Source organism: Ranitomeya imitator, chromosome 8 (genome assembly GCF_032444005.1).
Source record: "Ranitomeya imitator isolate aRanImi1 chromosome 8, aRanImi1.pri, whole genome shotgun sequence".
Classification (NCBI taxonomy): domain Eukaryota; kingdom Metazoa; phylum Chordata; class Amphibia; order Anura; family Dendrobatidae; genus Ranitomeya; species Ranitomeya imitator.
Window position 1 is genome coordinate 163,620,542 of NC_091289.1, and position 15,814 is coordinate 163,636,355.

Below are 15,814 nucleotides of genomic sequence, written 5' to 3' on the forward strand. Positions count from 1 at the left end.
TCCTCTGCTATATGGATTTCTTGTCAATGAGTGGTCACTGAACAGATAAATTTTGATGATATTAGATTATAAATTCTCTATATAGCAGTTAGGATAAGCTATTCCCCTTTATAGGCACTCATTTTTTATTAGGGGTAATTAGCATATGTCTTGTAGTACAAGAATCACTTTTCTCCGTGTCATATACCCATGACGTAACACCATGTTTTTACTGGTGTACCTTGGCCGAACTCAAATAGCTCTGTTTTTTGATATGTGTCATATTGATTGTCTGTTTTGATATATTATACTATTATAGTTATGTACTTTTTTAATATCTTGTATTGTTTTGTGGTCAATATGCTCCGATTTCTGGTAGTTACATGCTGTTTAGGAGCTCCATAGGGTATATACCCACATAAGTCCTGGCTGACAGTCCCGGGACTTTTACTATAGACTATGGTACCTGTATTTGAGATTGTGTTTCTTTTCATATTAAAGGACTTTATAGGATTTTTGTTTTTTTTTGTGCTTTTTTTGTTTATTTGCTTTTTAGTTTGTTTAAAAAAATATTTGACATTTTTTTTTTACGTTTTTTAGTTGTTAGATGAAAGCCACAATCACCAGCAGTCACTATAGACAACTTCAAAAAAGCATTAGTTGATATTATTTCTATCTTGCATTTTTTTTAGTTCCATTATGGGACTGTAGCAATATAATAATAGATACTATGATATTTTATATCAATCATCTGACAATTTTTTGGGCAGGGGGAATAGGAAAGCCAAGTTGTCAACTAATTCATTTATTTATAGGAGGATTGAGTGAGGAACGACACAATTCAGTTACCAAAAAAGATATTCTAAAATCATTTCATGGGTGCTGGTGACATTTTATTTTATAACTACCGCAAAGTGTATATGGCCAAATGTCATAATGTTTTTGGAGTCATTATTTGGTGCACTCATTCCTCTTAGGCCTCGTTCACATGTTCAGTATTTGGTCAGTATTTTACATCAGCTAAAACCAGGAGTGGGTGAAAATACAGAAGTGGTGACGTGTTTCTATTATACTTTTCCTCGTTCCACCTCTGATTTTGGCTTATGAATACTTATGTAAAATACTGAATCTGTGAACATAACCTTAGGCTCCAGTCACAAAGAGATCTTTGAGGAAATCAAAAACCATGACTTTTTCGAGCAGAAAAAAAGCTTGATAAAACTCTAGTTTTTTTGGTGAGGTTTTTGAGTTTTTCTTTCATAACTTCTTTGGAAAAAAAAGCTAAAAAAATCTTTACATAAGAACAGCAAAGTGGATTTTTTTTTAAGGAAACGTTTGGAGAGTTTCTGCTAAAAGTCTTAAAAAAAAACGTGCGAGCATATTTTACTGTTATGTGCACCTAGTTTTTAGAAGTGATGAGTTTTCTAGTGGAAATTAGTTCAGTAAATGTTTTTCGTTGGTGACTTTTTGGAAGAGTTTTTCATTTCTTGAAGCAGCTTTGTAGAGTTTTTGAAATGTTTTGGGATAGTTTTTATCCTGAAATATTCTTTGCAGTCTTCTGATCGAACAGTGTCTAGTTTGGAGCCAATACCATTGCTTCAAAGAATTGACAAACCCTTTTTTTTTACCACCAGGCATTTTTCAAACCTGAAAAGTAAAAAAATGCTTAAAAGTCTGAAACTATGACTAAGCGGACTTACAATAGAAAAGTATAGAAAGATACTTTTAAAGCTTTTTTTTTTAAGTGCGTTTTCTGGCTTTTTTTGAGTGCCGTCCCACTTAAAAAAAATTAATTTAAGTGTCTACTATCATGGAAATAATTCTACTGAATATTTTCTCTAAAAAGTGCGTCAACACAATATAAACTGCTGCTTCCAGAATCCACCAGCTACACATGGCCGCAAATATGAACTTCTCTTTAAGTTTATCAATGTGTTGTGTTCCCCGCAGGTTTACAGATCGTCTTAAAGTCCATAATGAAGGCGATGGTCCCTCTGCTTCAGATTGGATTACTGCTTTTTTTCGCTATTCTAATGTTTGCAATTATTGGACTTGAGTTTTACAGCGGCAAATTGCACAAGGCCTGTTACAGTAACCAGTCAGGTACACGTACGGTATATTACTCTGATGCTTCTGTGTAAAATGGCTACCGCATAGTCACCGCAAAATTGGGGGATTCCCACAACGGAACCTCAGTGTATCCCTAGGTGATCAGGAAGCACAACAATCAAAGTACACCCAGGTAATCCTGCAATTTCCCTGTAAGTCACTAAAGACTACGAGGGACATTTTTTTATGCAAATGACAGTGGTATCCTGTGGCCTAACTAGAATCCAATGGGCCCCTTTGCAAAATTTGAACCTGGCCCCACTGCATGTTGGTCAGATATATGGGCCCTTGTAATATTCTAAATACTATAAAGACATAAGTTTTATCCTTTTCCCCTTCATTATGTAGTAATGTCTCCCATCCTGGGCCACTTCAAGTATATATGTCAACAATCAGGGTATATATGCGCCATATCCTGGACCCCTCTCTGGTATATATATACCCCATCTTGGTATATATCCCCCATCCTGGGCCCCTTTCTGGTATATATGTACCCCATCCTGGGCCCCTTTCTGGTATATATTTACCCAATCCTGGTATATATCCCCCCATCCTGGGCCTCTTTTTGGCATATATGTCTCCTATCCTGGACCCCTTTCTGGTATATACAGTGCCTTGAGAAAGTATTCGGCCCCCTGGAACTTTTCAACCTTTTCCCACGTATCATGCTTCAAACATAAAGATACCAAATGTAAATTTTTGGTGCAGGATCAACAACAAGTGGAACACAATTGTGAAGTTGAATGAAATTTATTGGTTATTTTAAATTTTTGTGGAAATTCAAAAACTGAAAAGTGGAACGTGCAATATTATTCGGCCCCTTTACGTTCAGTGCAGCAAACTCACTCCAGAAGTTCATTGTGGATCTCTGAATGATCCAATGTTGTCCTAAATGCCTAATGATGATAAATATAATCCACCTGTGTGTAATCAGGTCTCCGTATAAATGCACCTGCTCTGTGATCGTCTCAGAGTTCTGTTTGAAGCACAGAGAGCATCATGAAGACCAAGAAACACAACAGGCAGGTCCGTGATACTGTTGTGAAGAAGTTTAAAGCCGGATTTGGATACAAAATGATTTCCAAAACTTTAAACATCCCAAGGAGCACTGTGCAAGTGATCATATTGAAATGGAAGGAGTATCATACCACTGCAAATCTACCAAGACCCGGCCGTCCATCTAAACTTTCATCTCAAACAAGGAGAAGACTGATCAGAGATGCAGCCAAGCGGCCCATGATCACTCTGGATGAACTGCAGAGATCTACAGCTGAGGTGGGACAGTTGTCCATAGGGCAACAATCAGTCGTACACTGCACAAATCTGGCCTTTATGAAAGAGTGGCAAGAAGAAAGCCATTTCTCAAAGATATCCATAAAAAGTGTCGTTTAAAGTTTGTAACAAGCCACCTGGGAGACCCACCAAACATGTGGAAGAAGGTGCTCTGGTCAGATGAAACCAAAATCGAACTTTTTGGCAACAATGCCAAACGATATCTTTGGTGTAAAGGAAACACAGCTCATCACCGTGAAAACACCATACCCACTGTCAAATATGGTGGTGGTAGCATCATGGTTTGGGCCTGCTTTTCTTCAGCAGGCACAGGGTAGATGGTTAAAATTGATGGGAAGATGGAGCCAAATACAGGACCATTCTGCAAAAGACCTGAGATTGGGATGGAGATTTGTCTTCCAAAAAGACAATGATCCCAAATATAAAGCAAAATCTACAATGGAATGTGTTGTGAATTCTGTGGCTGAGTTCACTTCTGTGGTCACAAGTGGTATTGCAGTCTCTGGGCTTCCTCCCTCAGGTGTTTTGGTGAGCTCGTTGGCTGCCTTGCTATTTAGCTCCACCTGAGTCTGTCTTCCTTGCTCCTTGTCAATGTTCCAGTGTTGGATCTGAGCTACTGCATCTTTCCTTGGGCCTGCTGCTCTGCTAGATAAGTGCTTCTAGTTTGTTTTCTGTTTTTTCTGTCCAGCTTGCTATTAACTTTTGCTGGAAGCTCTGAGAAGCAAAGGGGTGCACCGCCGTGCTGTTAGTTCGGCACGGTGGGTCTTTTTGCCCCTTTGCGTGGTTTTCGTTTTAGGGTTTTTTGTAGACTGCATAGTTCTCTTTGCTATCCTCGCTCTGTCTAGAATATCGGGCCTCACTTTGCTGAATCTATTTCATTCCTACGTTTGTCTTTTCATCTTGCTAACAGTCATTATATGTGGGGGGCTGCCTATTCCTTTGGGGTATTTCTCTGAGGTAAGTCAGGCTTGTATTTCTATCTTCAGGCTAGTCAGCTCCTCAGGCAGTGCCGAGTTGCATAGGTAGTTGATAGGCGCAATCCACTGCTGCTTACAGTTGTGTGAGGATAGATCAGGTACTGCAGTCTACAGAGATTCCACGTCTCAGAGCTCGTCCTATTGTTTTTGGTTATTGCCAGATCTCTGTATGTGCGCTGATTACTGCACGCTGTGTTGCCTGATTGCCAGCCATAACAGTACAAGGAGCCCTTCAATGATTTCCAATAGAGGGAAAAAAGAAATCCTGACATCATTTTTTTTTCTTAGCTCTGTCTTCAGTCTTTTTTTTCCCCTAGACATTAGAGTGCTTCAGGACACAGCTGTGGACATGGATATTCAGGCTCTGTGCTCCTCAATGGATAATCTCGTTGTAAATGTACAAAAGATTCAAGATACTATTGATCAGAAATCGATGCTAGAACCAAGAAAATTCATTCTTCTGGTAATCCTATTCAACAGGTTTTGATTATTATTTCTTTTTTGCGCGGCGACCCACAGGACTGGGCGTTTTCTCTTGCACCAGGAGATTCTGCATTGAGTAATGTTGATGCATTTTTCCAGGCGCTGGGATTGCTTTACGATGAGCCTAATTCAGTGGATCAAGCTGAGAAAAATCTGCTGGCTTTATGCCAGGGTCAGGATGATGTAGAAGTATATTGTCAGAAATTTAGGAAATGGTCAGTACTCACTCTGTGGAATGAATCTGCACTAGCGGCTTTGTTCAGAAAGGGTCTCTCTGAAGCTCTTAAGGATGTAATGGTGGGATTTCCTATGCCTGCTGGTTTGAATGAGTCTATGTCCTTGGCCATTCAGATCGGTCGTCGCTTGCGCGAGCGTAAATCTGTGCACCATCTGGCGGTATTGTCTGAGAGTAAGCCTGAGCCTATGCAGTGCGACAGGACTATGACTAAAGTAGAACGGCACGAACACAGACGTCTGAACAGACTGTGTTTCTATTGTGGTGATTCTACTCATGCTATTTCTAATTGTCCTAAACGCACTAGGCGGTTCGATAGCTCTGCCGTTATTGGTACTGTACAGTCCAAATTCCTTTTGTCCATTACCTTAATGTGCTCTTTGTCATCATATTCTGTCATGGCGTTTGTGGATTCAGGCGCTGCCCTGAATCTGATGGATTTGGATTATGCTAAACGTTGTGGATTTTTCTTGGAGCCTTTGCGGTGTCCTATTCCGTTGAGAGGAATTGATGCTACACCTTTGGCCAAGAATAAGCCTCAGTACTGGGCCCAGCTGACCATGTGCATGGCTCCTGCACATCAGGAAGTTATTCGCTTTTTGGTACTGCATAATTTGCATGATGTGGTCGTGTTGGGGTTGCCATGGCTACAAACCCATAATCCAGTATTGGATTGGAACTCTATGTCGATAACCAGCTGGGGTTGTCAGGGAGTACATGGTGATGTTCCATTTTTGTCTATTTCGTCATCCATTCCTTCTGACATCCCAGAGTTCTTGTCGGACTTTCAGGATGTATTTGAAGAGTCCAAGTCTGATGCCCTACCTCCGCATAGGAATTGTGATTGTGCTATCGATTTGATTCCTGGTAGTAAATTCCCTAAGGGTCGTTTATTTAATTTGTCCGTACCTGAACACACCGCTATGCGCAGTTATGTGAAGGAGTCCCTGGAGAAGGGACATATTCGCCCATCGTCGTCACCATTGGGAGCAGGGTTCTTTTTTGTAGCCAAGAAGGATGGTTCGCTAAGACCGTGTATTGATTACCGCCTTCTTAATAAGATCACTGTTAAGTTTCAGTATCCCTTGCCATTGATTTCTGACTTGTTTGCTCGGATTAAGGGGGCTAGTTGGTTTACTAAGATTGATCTTCGTGGTGCGTATAATCTGGTGAGAATCAGGCAGGGAGATGAATGGAAAACGGCATTTAATACGCCCGAGGGTCATTTTGAATATCTGGTGATGCCGTTCGGACTTGCCAATGCTCCATCTGTTTTTCAGTCTTTTATGCATGACATTTTCCGTGAGTATCTGGATAAATTCTTGATTGTTTACTTGGATGACATTTTGATCTTCTCAGATGATTGGGAGTCTCATGTGAAGCAAGTCAGAATGGTTTTCCAGGTACTGCGTGCTAATTCCTTGTTCGTGAAGGGATCAAAGTGTCTCTTCGGTGTGCAGAAAGTTTCATTTTTGGGGTTCATCTTTTCCCCTTCTACTATCGAGATGGATCCGGTTAAGGTTCAGGCCATCCAGGATTGGACTCAGCCGACATCTCTAAAAAGTTTGCAGAAATTCCTGGGCTTTGCTAATTTTTATCGTCGCTTCATCTGTAATTTTTCTAGCATTGCCAGACCATTGACCGATTTGACCAAGAAGGGTGCTGATTTGGTTAATTGGTCTTCTGCTGCCGTGGAAGCTTTTCAGGAGTTGAAGCGTCGTTTTTGCTGTGCCCCTGTGTTGTGTCAACCTGATGTTTCTCTTCCGTTCCAGGTCGAGGTTGATGCTTCTGAGATTGGTGCAGGGGCGGTTTTGTCACAGAGAGGTTCTGGTTGCTCAGTGTTCAAACCATGTGCTTTCTTTTCCAGGAAATTTTCTGCTGCTGAGCGTAATTATGATGTGGGCAACCGAGAGTTGCTGGCCATGAAGTGGGCATTCGAGGAGTGGCGTCATTGGCTTGAGGGTGCTAAGCATCGCGTGGTGGTTTTGACTGATCATAAGAACCTTACTTATCTTGAGTCTGCCAAGCGCTTGAATCCTAGACAGGCCCGTTGGTCGTTATTTTTTGCTCGTTTTGATTTTGTGATTTCATACCTTCCGGGCTCTAAAAATGTGAAGGCGGATGCTCTGTCTAGGAGTTTTGTGCCCGACTCTCCGGGGTTATCTGAGCCGGCGAGTATCCTCAAGGAAGGAGTCATTGTGTCTGCCATCTCCCCTGATTTGCGGAGAGTGTTGCAGAAATTTCAGGCTAATAAACCTGATCGTTGTCCGGCCGAGAAACTGTTCGTCCCTGATAGGTGGACTAGTAAAGTTATCTCTGAACTTCATTGTTCGGTGCTGGCCGGTCATCCAGGAATCTTTGGTACCAGGGAGTTGGTTGCTAGATCCTTCTGGTGGCCATCTCTGTCACGGGATGTGCGTGCTTTTGTGCAGTCCTGTGGAATTTGTGCTAGGGCTAAGCCCTGCTGTTCACGTGCCAGTGGGTTGCTTTTGCCCTTGCCGGTCCCGAAGAGGCCTTGGACACATATTTCGATGGATTTCATTTCTGACCTTCCCGTTTCTCAAAAAATGTCGGTCATTTGGGTGGTCTGTGATCGCTTTTCTAAAATGGTCCATCTGGTGCCCTTGGTTAAATTGCCTTCCTCCTCTGATTTGGTGCCTTTGTTCTTCCAGCATGTGGTTCGTTTACATGGCATTCCTGAGAATATTGTTTCTGACAGAGGTTCCCAGTTTGTCTCGAGGTTCTGGCGAGCCTTTTGTGGTAGGATGGGCATTGACCTATCTTTTTCCTCAGCCTTCCATCCTCAGACTAATGGCCAGACCGAACGAACCAATCAGACCTTGGAAACATATCTGAGATGTTTTGTTTCCGCTGACCAGGATGATTGGGTGTCATTTTTGCCGTTGGCTGAGTTCGCCCTTAATAATCGGGCCAGCTCGGCTACCTTGGTCTCTCCATTTTTCTGCAATTCTGGGTTCCATCCTCGTTTCTCTTCAGGACAGGTTGAGTCTTCGGACTGTCCTGGTGTGGATTATGTGGTGGACAGGTTGCAGCAGATCTGGACTCAGGTAGTGGACAATTTGACCTTGTCCCAGGAGAAGGCTCAGCTTTTCGCTAATCGCAGACGCCGTGTGGGACCCCGACTTCGTGTTGGGGATCTGGTTTGGTTATCTTCTCGTCATATACCTATGAAGGTTTCCTCTCCTAAATTTAAACCTCGTTTTATTGGTCCGTATAGGATTTCTGAGATTCTCAATCCGGTGTCTTTTCGTCTGACCCTCCCAGACTCCTTTTCCATACATAATGTATTCCATAGGTCGTTGTTGAGGAGATACGTGGCACCTATGGTTCCATCTGTGGAGCCTCCTGCCCCTGTTTTGGTGGAGGGGGAATTGGAGTATATTGTGGAGAAGATTTTGGATTCTCGTGTCTCTAGACGGAAACTCCAGTATCTGGTCAAATGGAAGGGTTATGCTCAGGAAGATAATTCCTGGGTTTTTGCCTCTGATGTCCATGCCCCAGATCTTGTTCGTGCCTTTCATGTGGCTCATCCTGGTCGGCCTGGGGGTTCTGGTGAGGGTTCGGTGACCCCTCCTCAAGGGGGGGGTACTGTTGTGAATTCTGTGGCTGAGTTCACTTCTGTGGTCACAAGTGGTATTGCAGTCTCTGGGCTTCCTCCCTCAGGTGTTTTGGTGAGCTCGTTGGCTGCCTTGCTATTTAGCTCCACCTGAGTCTGTCTTCCTTGCTCCTTGTCAATGTTCCAGTGTTGGATCTGAGCTACTGCATCTTTCCTTGGGCCTGCTGCTCTGCTAGATACCGTATATACTCGAGTATAAGCCGAGATTTTCAGCCCAAATTTTTGGGCTGAAAGTGCCCCCCTCGGCTTATACTCGAGTCACGGTAGCGGTGGGGTCGGCGGGTGAGGGGGTGAGGGCGCTGGGGTATACTTACCTAGTCCCAGCGATCCTCGCGCTCCCCCTGCCTCCCACGGGCTTCGGCGCTGCAGCTTCTTCCCCTCTTCAGCGGTCACGTGGGACCGCTCATTACAGAAATGAATAAGCGGCTCCACCTCCCATAGGGGCGGAGCCGCTTATTCATTTCTCTAATCAGCGGTGCCGGTGACCGCTGATAGAGAAAGAAGCTGCAGCGCCGAAGACAGGAGGGGACAGCGCGAGGATCGCCAGGACTAGGTGAGTATAGCATATTCACCTGTCCTCGTTCCAGCCGCCGGGCGTCGATCCATCTTCCCGGCCGGCGCCTCCATCTTCCCGGCGTCTCTGCTCTCTGACTGTTCAGGCAGAGGGCGCGATGACGCATATAGTGTGCGCGGCGCCCTCTGCCTGATCAGTCAGAGCAGAGACGCCGGGAAGATGGAGGCGCCGGAACGAGACGCTGGGAGCTGCAATCAAGGGAGGTGAGTATGTGTTTTTTTTTCTTTATTGCGGCAGCGGCGGCACAAATTTATGTGGAACATCTATGGGGCACAGTGAACGGTGCAGAGCACCGTATATGGCACAGCACAGCTATGGGGCACAGTGAACGGTGCAGAGCACCGTAGATGGCACAGCACAGCTATGGGGCACAGTGAACGGTGCGGAGCACCGTAGATGGCACAGCACAGCTATGGGGCACAGTGAACGGTGCGGAGCACCGTAGATGGCACAGCACAGCTATGGGGCACAGTGAACGGTGCGGAGCACCGTAGATGGCACAGCACAGCTATGGGGCACAGTGAACGGTGCAGAGCACCGTAGATGGCACAGCACAGCTATGGGGCACAGTGAACGGTGCAGAGCACCGTAGATGGCACAGCACAGCTATGGGGCACAGTGAACGGTGCAGAGCACCGTAGATGGCACAGCACAGCTATGGGGCACAGTGAACGGTGCAGAGCACCGTAGATGGCACAGCACAGCTATGGGGCACAGTGAACGTGGCAGAGCACCGTAGATGGCACAGCACAGCTATGGGGCACAGTGAACGGTGCAGAGCACCGTATATGGCACAGCACAGCTATGGGGCACAGTGAACGGTGCAGAGCACCGTATATGGCACAGCACAGCTATGGGGCACAGTGAACGGTGCAGAGCACCGTATATGGCACAGCACAGCTATGGGGCACAGTGAACGGTGCAGAGCACCGTATATGGCACAGCACAGCTATGGGGCACAGTGAACGGTGCAGAGCACCGTATATGGCACAGCTATGGGGCACAGTGAACGGTGCAGAGCACCGTATATGGCACATCTATGGGGCACAATGAACGGTGCAGAGCACCGTATATGGCACAGCTAGGGGGCACAATGAACGGTGCAGAGCACTATATGGTTCACACCTATGGGGAAATATGAACGGTGCAGAGCACTATATGGCACAGCTATGGGGAAATAATGATCTATTTTTATTTTTGAAATTCACCGGTAAATGCTGCATTTCCACCCTAGGCTTATACTCGAGTCAATAAGTTTTCCCAGTTTTTTGTGGCAAAATTAGGGGGGTCGGCTTATACTCGGGTCGGCTTATACTCGAGTATATACGGTAAGTGCTTCTAGTTTGTTTTCTGTTTTTTCTGTCCAGCTTGCTATTAACTTTTGCTGGAAGCTCTGAGAAGCAAAGGGGTGCACCGCCGTGCTGTTAGTTCGGCACGGTGGGTCTTTTTGCCCCTTTGCGTGGTTTTCGTTTTAGGGTTTTTTGTAGACTGCATAGTTCTCTTTGCTATCCTCGCTCTGTCTAGAATATCGGGCCTCACTTTGCTGAATCTATTTCATTCCTACGTTTGTCTTTTCATCTTGCTAACAGTCATTATATGTGGGGGGCTGCCTATTCCTTTGGGGTATTTCTCTGAGGTAAGTCAGGCTTGTATTTCTATCTTCAGGCTAGTCAGCTCCTCAGGCAGTGCCGAGTTGCATAGGTAGTTGATAGGCGCAATCCACTGCTGCTTACAGTTGTGTGAGGATAGATCAGGTACTGCAGTCTACAGAGATTCCACGTCTCAGAGCTCGTCCTATTGTTTTTGGTTATTGCCAGATCTCTGTATGTGCGCTGATTACTGCACGCTGTGTTGCCTGATTGCCAGCCATAACAGGAATGGTTCACAAATAAACGTATCCAGTTGTTAGAATGGCCAAGTCAAAGTCCAGACCTTAATCCAATCGAGAATCTGTGGAAAGAGCTGTTCACAAACGATCTCCATCAAACCTCACTGAGCAGCTCGAGCTGTTTGCCAAGGAAGAATGGGCAAGAATTTCAGTCTCTCAATGTACAAATCTGATAGAGACATACCCCAAGCGACTTGCAGCTGTAATTGCAGCAAAATGTGGCGCAATAAAATATTAAGTTAAAGGGGCCGAATGATATTGCATGCCCCACTTTTCAATTTTTGAATTTCCACAAATATTTAAAATAACCAATACATTTCGTTCAACTTCACAATTGTGTTCCACTTGTTGTTGATTCTTCACCAAAAATTTACATTTGGTATCTTTATGTTTGAAGCACAATATGTGGGAAAAGGTTGAAAAGTTCCATGGGGCCAAATACTTTCACAAGGCACTGTATGTATTCCATCCTGGTATATATGTCCCTCATCCTCATTCGCTTCTTGGTATATATGTCCCTCATTCTGGTATATATGTCCCCCATGCTGGTATTTATGCCCCCCATCCTGGACCCCTTTCTGGTATATTATGTCCCCCATTCTGGTGTATATGTCCCCTTTCTTGGGTACCTTTCTGGAATATATGTCTCCCATCCTGGTATATATGCCCCCTATCCTATGCCTCTTTCTGGTATATATGCCCCTCATCCTATGTCCCCTATTCTGGTATATATGTCCCCCATTCTATTTCCCTTTCTAGTATACTTGTCCCCAATCCCGGTATATATGTCCCCTATCGTGGGCCCCTTTCTGGCATATATGTCCCCCATTCTCATATATATGTCCCCCATCCGGGGCCCCTTTTTGATTTATATGTCCCCTATCCTGGTCCCTTTTCTAGTATAAAAAATATAGGGCATGATGGCGTAGAAACTATTTAAAACCTTATTCACATGTTACATAAATGCTGCATTTTTTCAGTATTTTTTTCTGCAGTTGTCCTTACCATAATACGCAATAACAATGTTCTCTGATTGTTGTGTTTTTGCTGTGGTTTTTAGCTGCGTTTTAACCTTTATTTGATGTGCTTTGGGTGCTAATTTGAAGCAGCATTTTTATATGCTTTTTTAGTACAGAAAATTTTGATTTTGTGTCAAACAAAGTTACTGTGTTTTTTTTTGTTCAGGCTTCCAATAACAACCTACTGAGAAAAAAAAAATCACCCACAAACATACATTTCAACAGCGTCTTTGCATGAGTTTTCATAAAATCACATCCACTTTGCTTGGATAGCTAATTAAAAACAGCAGATGAAACATTTATTCCAACCTTTATGCCAACCTGACATGTACCATACATAATAATGGTGTCCTCTACAGAGAGGCCAGGGCCGGATGGTTTTCACTGCAGCCACCATAGATATTTCCCGAAGCACGAGCATCAATAACAACTAGGCATAGGATAATAACATGTTGCGCCAAGAAAAACAATAAATTGTCTCCATTATGTACAGTGCCTGCTTCCTGCTGCTACTTATATGGCAAACTTCTGTTTTGTAGCATGGGAAGCAATGGATCCTCCTCAACCCTGCGGAGTACCCGGATGTAAGAATGGATATGTGTGCAAGGATTGGATTGGACCTAATGATGGAATTACTCAGTTTGACAACATCCTGTTTGCGGTGCTGACCGTCTTCCAGTGTATAACCATGGAGGGCTGGACCACAGTGCTGTACAATGTATGTACTGTAATATTGTTGGATGATGTATTGATAACAATGATTCCTCTGATCCCTCCAGATTTTGAGATTTCACACCCCAGCACACTACATGAAAGTGTGAGTCCTCTCTGGGGGCTGATGTTGGTGCAGGCCACCTGTAGCCATCGGTGTTGGCTGCCCAGGACCATAGGTTCCACAGTCCAAAAAAGGAAACCCCCATTCTATAACGCAGTCTTAACTGAACGGTAACTTGGCAAGAGTTATAGACAAGGGGTAGCGGGTACAAAGTCTTAAGGACGTTTTGCAAATTATGTCCTTCTACTGTAGTCTCCTCCAGGGCCGATGAAGGACACTGTTTTGCCCTACTTCATCACAGCCTAGCTTGTCGCCACAGTCCTGATCAGCATGTCTCTCTACCTGCTCAGCAGTTCCTCGTCCTATTTCTTCCACTACTGGCATCTTAGATCTACCAGTCAATCCTGTTTAGGCACGTTACCTTCGACGTTTTGCAAGCTCAGAGTTTTTTGTGACACGTCGACTTATCCAAGGACCCCTTTAAGCTAATAGGCCACTCTGTCTCACCTTTGACCAGTTCAAGGTCACGCTACTCCTTTGACCCTTACTCTCCTTCTCCGTAGTTCACCCACAACGGCAGCACTGCTCACAGACACTTTCTACTTGATCATGAACTTCTCCCTATCTGCCTAACTACAGGAAGTGCAGGTAATGGAGAAACAATTGGGTTAATTGTGCGTTGCCGGATACCAATCCGAGTATAAGTGGTTTATTTGTCAACGCGTTTTGAAGTATACAAGCTTCTTCCTCAGGACAACCATGAACCATGATATATCATTTATAGAAATCTATTGTGATTGTCCTGAGGAAGAAGTTTGTATACTTTTCAAAACGCGTTGTCAAGTAAAACCCTTATACTCAGATTAGTCTTTCCCTTATGACAGCGGAGAATTAACTCATTTGTTTCTCCATTACCTGCACTTTTATCTCATGGATCTGCAGCAGCCTAAAGCATTATCAGTGTTTGTGTGCACACAACCTGACCTGGTGAGCACCATTATGCAATTCTTTTAACATTGTTACCCAGATAAGACCCTATTTGCACTTTGCGTCTTTAGTCCTTCTTTCTTTAAACTACAAGAAGTGTTCTCTTTCCCTAACACTAAGCCGCTCCCACTATGGGCTAGTCCTGAACAGTAATTCTATCCTTACCCTAATATCACTAACTACAGTCACTATCTTATCTTACCTATCTTATATCCTAAGTCCTAGCCTATGTCTTACACTATGCTATCCTATACTGTACACCACGGACATTATGCATTACTGTACTTTTCGGACTATAAGATGATCCAGACCATAAGACGCACCCAAAATTTTCAGAAGTAAATAGGGAAAAAAATTAATGCATCAAATGAGGGTCTGTCTTACAGTCTGAATTATTCAGCTTACCTGGGGGGTAGGGTGTGATAGGGAGCGCTGGTGGAGCAAGGTCTTAGGAGGTGTTTGGTGGTCTGGCTCATCCCAGGCTGATGCAGCAGGCTCGGTGGTGCGGGGGCTCCACCATTTTGTGAAAGGTCCCACACATCCATCCCATGCTGGTGCATGACAGTTTGGCAGATGATCGGTGGTGTGGGGGCTCCACCGGCATTTTGTGAAAGGCCTGAGCCCCTGCACTTCCATTGCTGTAATAATAAGTTGATCTTTATGAAAATGGCTGCCAGAGGCGGCGCATGCACAGAATGAGATCTCAGGAGACGAGATCTCGGTGCCAACCAGCCAATCTAAAGCAGATAGCTAGGGGGCTGGCATTTTCAGGCTGGTGAGGGGCCATGGATATTGGTATTTTCAGCCTAAAAATTGCACTCAGCAGCCAGGAAAAGGCACATATATTAGATGCGCCAATTCTGATGCTTTGCCTGGCTCTTCCCATTTGCCCTGTGGCGGTGGCAAGTGGGGTTCATATTTATGGGGTTGATGTCACATTTGTATTGTCTGGTGACATCAAGCCCATGGCTTAGTAATGGAGACACCTATCATATAATTGTATTGTAAATAAACAAACAGCCAGAATAAAGTCATTTATTTGAAATAAAAACAAAACACACTTATCCCTTTTTATTTATAAATAACAAACACAGTTATACTCACCTAACGCCCATTCCATTGAATCCCTCATCTCCTGTAATAAAACAAAAATAGAAAACAACTATATCCCTTACCTCTCCGTCATTCTGCCCCACTCCATAATCCATGTCTGGGGATAAACAGTTTTCAACCTGGATAATGCCAATATGCAACTGTCCATGCTGAGAACCACTGAGGAATGAGGTGCTGCGAGGGCAACATCATTGGCCAGTGGTGACATCATCAAGGGTTCTGCAGGTCGCTAAGACTGTGTTCCAACATCTGCTAATTCAACTCTGCTAATGAAGCGTCAGAATGAATGTTTTTATATGGGATCTACTTTAGATAACTTCCATTTTGTAACAGATCCACTGACTCGTTATGAATCCCCTTTACTTATAATGGGGGCTGTTCAAGTATCTGTGAGGTTTTCAGTGGAATCCAACTACAGATTGTGTTGTTCTTGCCATCAAAAAATGCTAAAGCGATAAAACACAAACTGAAAGACACAAAGGCGAACACAGCCTTAAATTAAAATGTATTAAACTACTAACAAGGAACTTTTATGCATTCTGTACTTGTGATTTTACTGCTACACCAAGTTCCTGTTGTAACAAAAAAACAGGGACAGCATGGTGGCTCAGTGGTTAGCACTATAGCTTTGCAATGGGTCCTGTGTTCAAATCCAATCAAGGGCAACATCTGCAAGTTTTTATGTTCTCCCTGTGTTTTCATGGGATTCCTCTGGGTTCTCTGTAGATTGTGAGTCCCTGGCTCT

The 15,814-nt window shown here is 44.1% G+C and overlaps 1 protein-coding gene across 1 annotated transcript in view; it reads left to right on the plus strand.

Annotated features, from left to right (window-relative positions):
• The window catches only part of CACNA1E (calcium voltage-gated channel subunit alpha1 E), a 782,868-nt gene that overhangs the window by 618,050 nt on the left and 149,004 nt on the right, over positions 1–15,814 (plus strand). The window contains exons 7-8 of the mRNA XM_069737731.1: positions 1,930–2,082; positions 12,734–12,912. Of these exons, the coding sequence (XP_069593832.1) occupies positions 1,930–2,082; positions 12,734–12,912 (332 nt within the window). The remainder of the gene's footprint in view (positions 1–1,929; positions 2,083–12,733; positions 12,913–15,814) is intronic.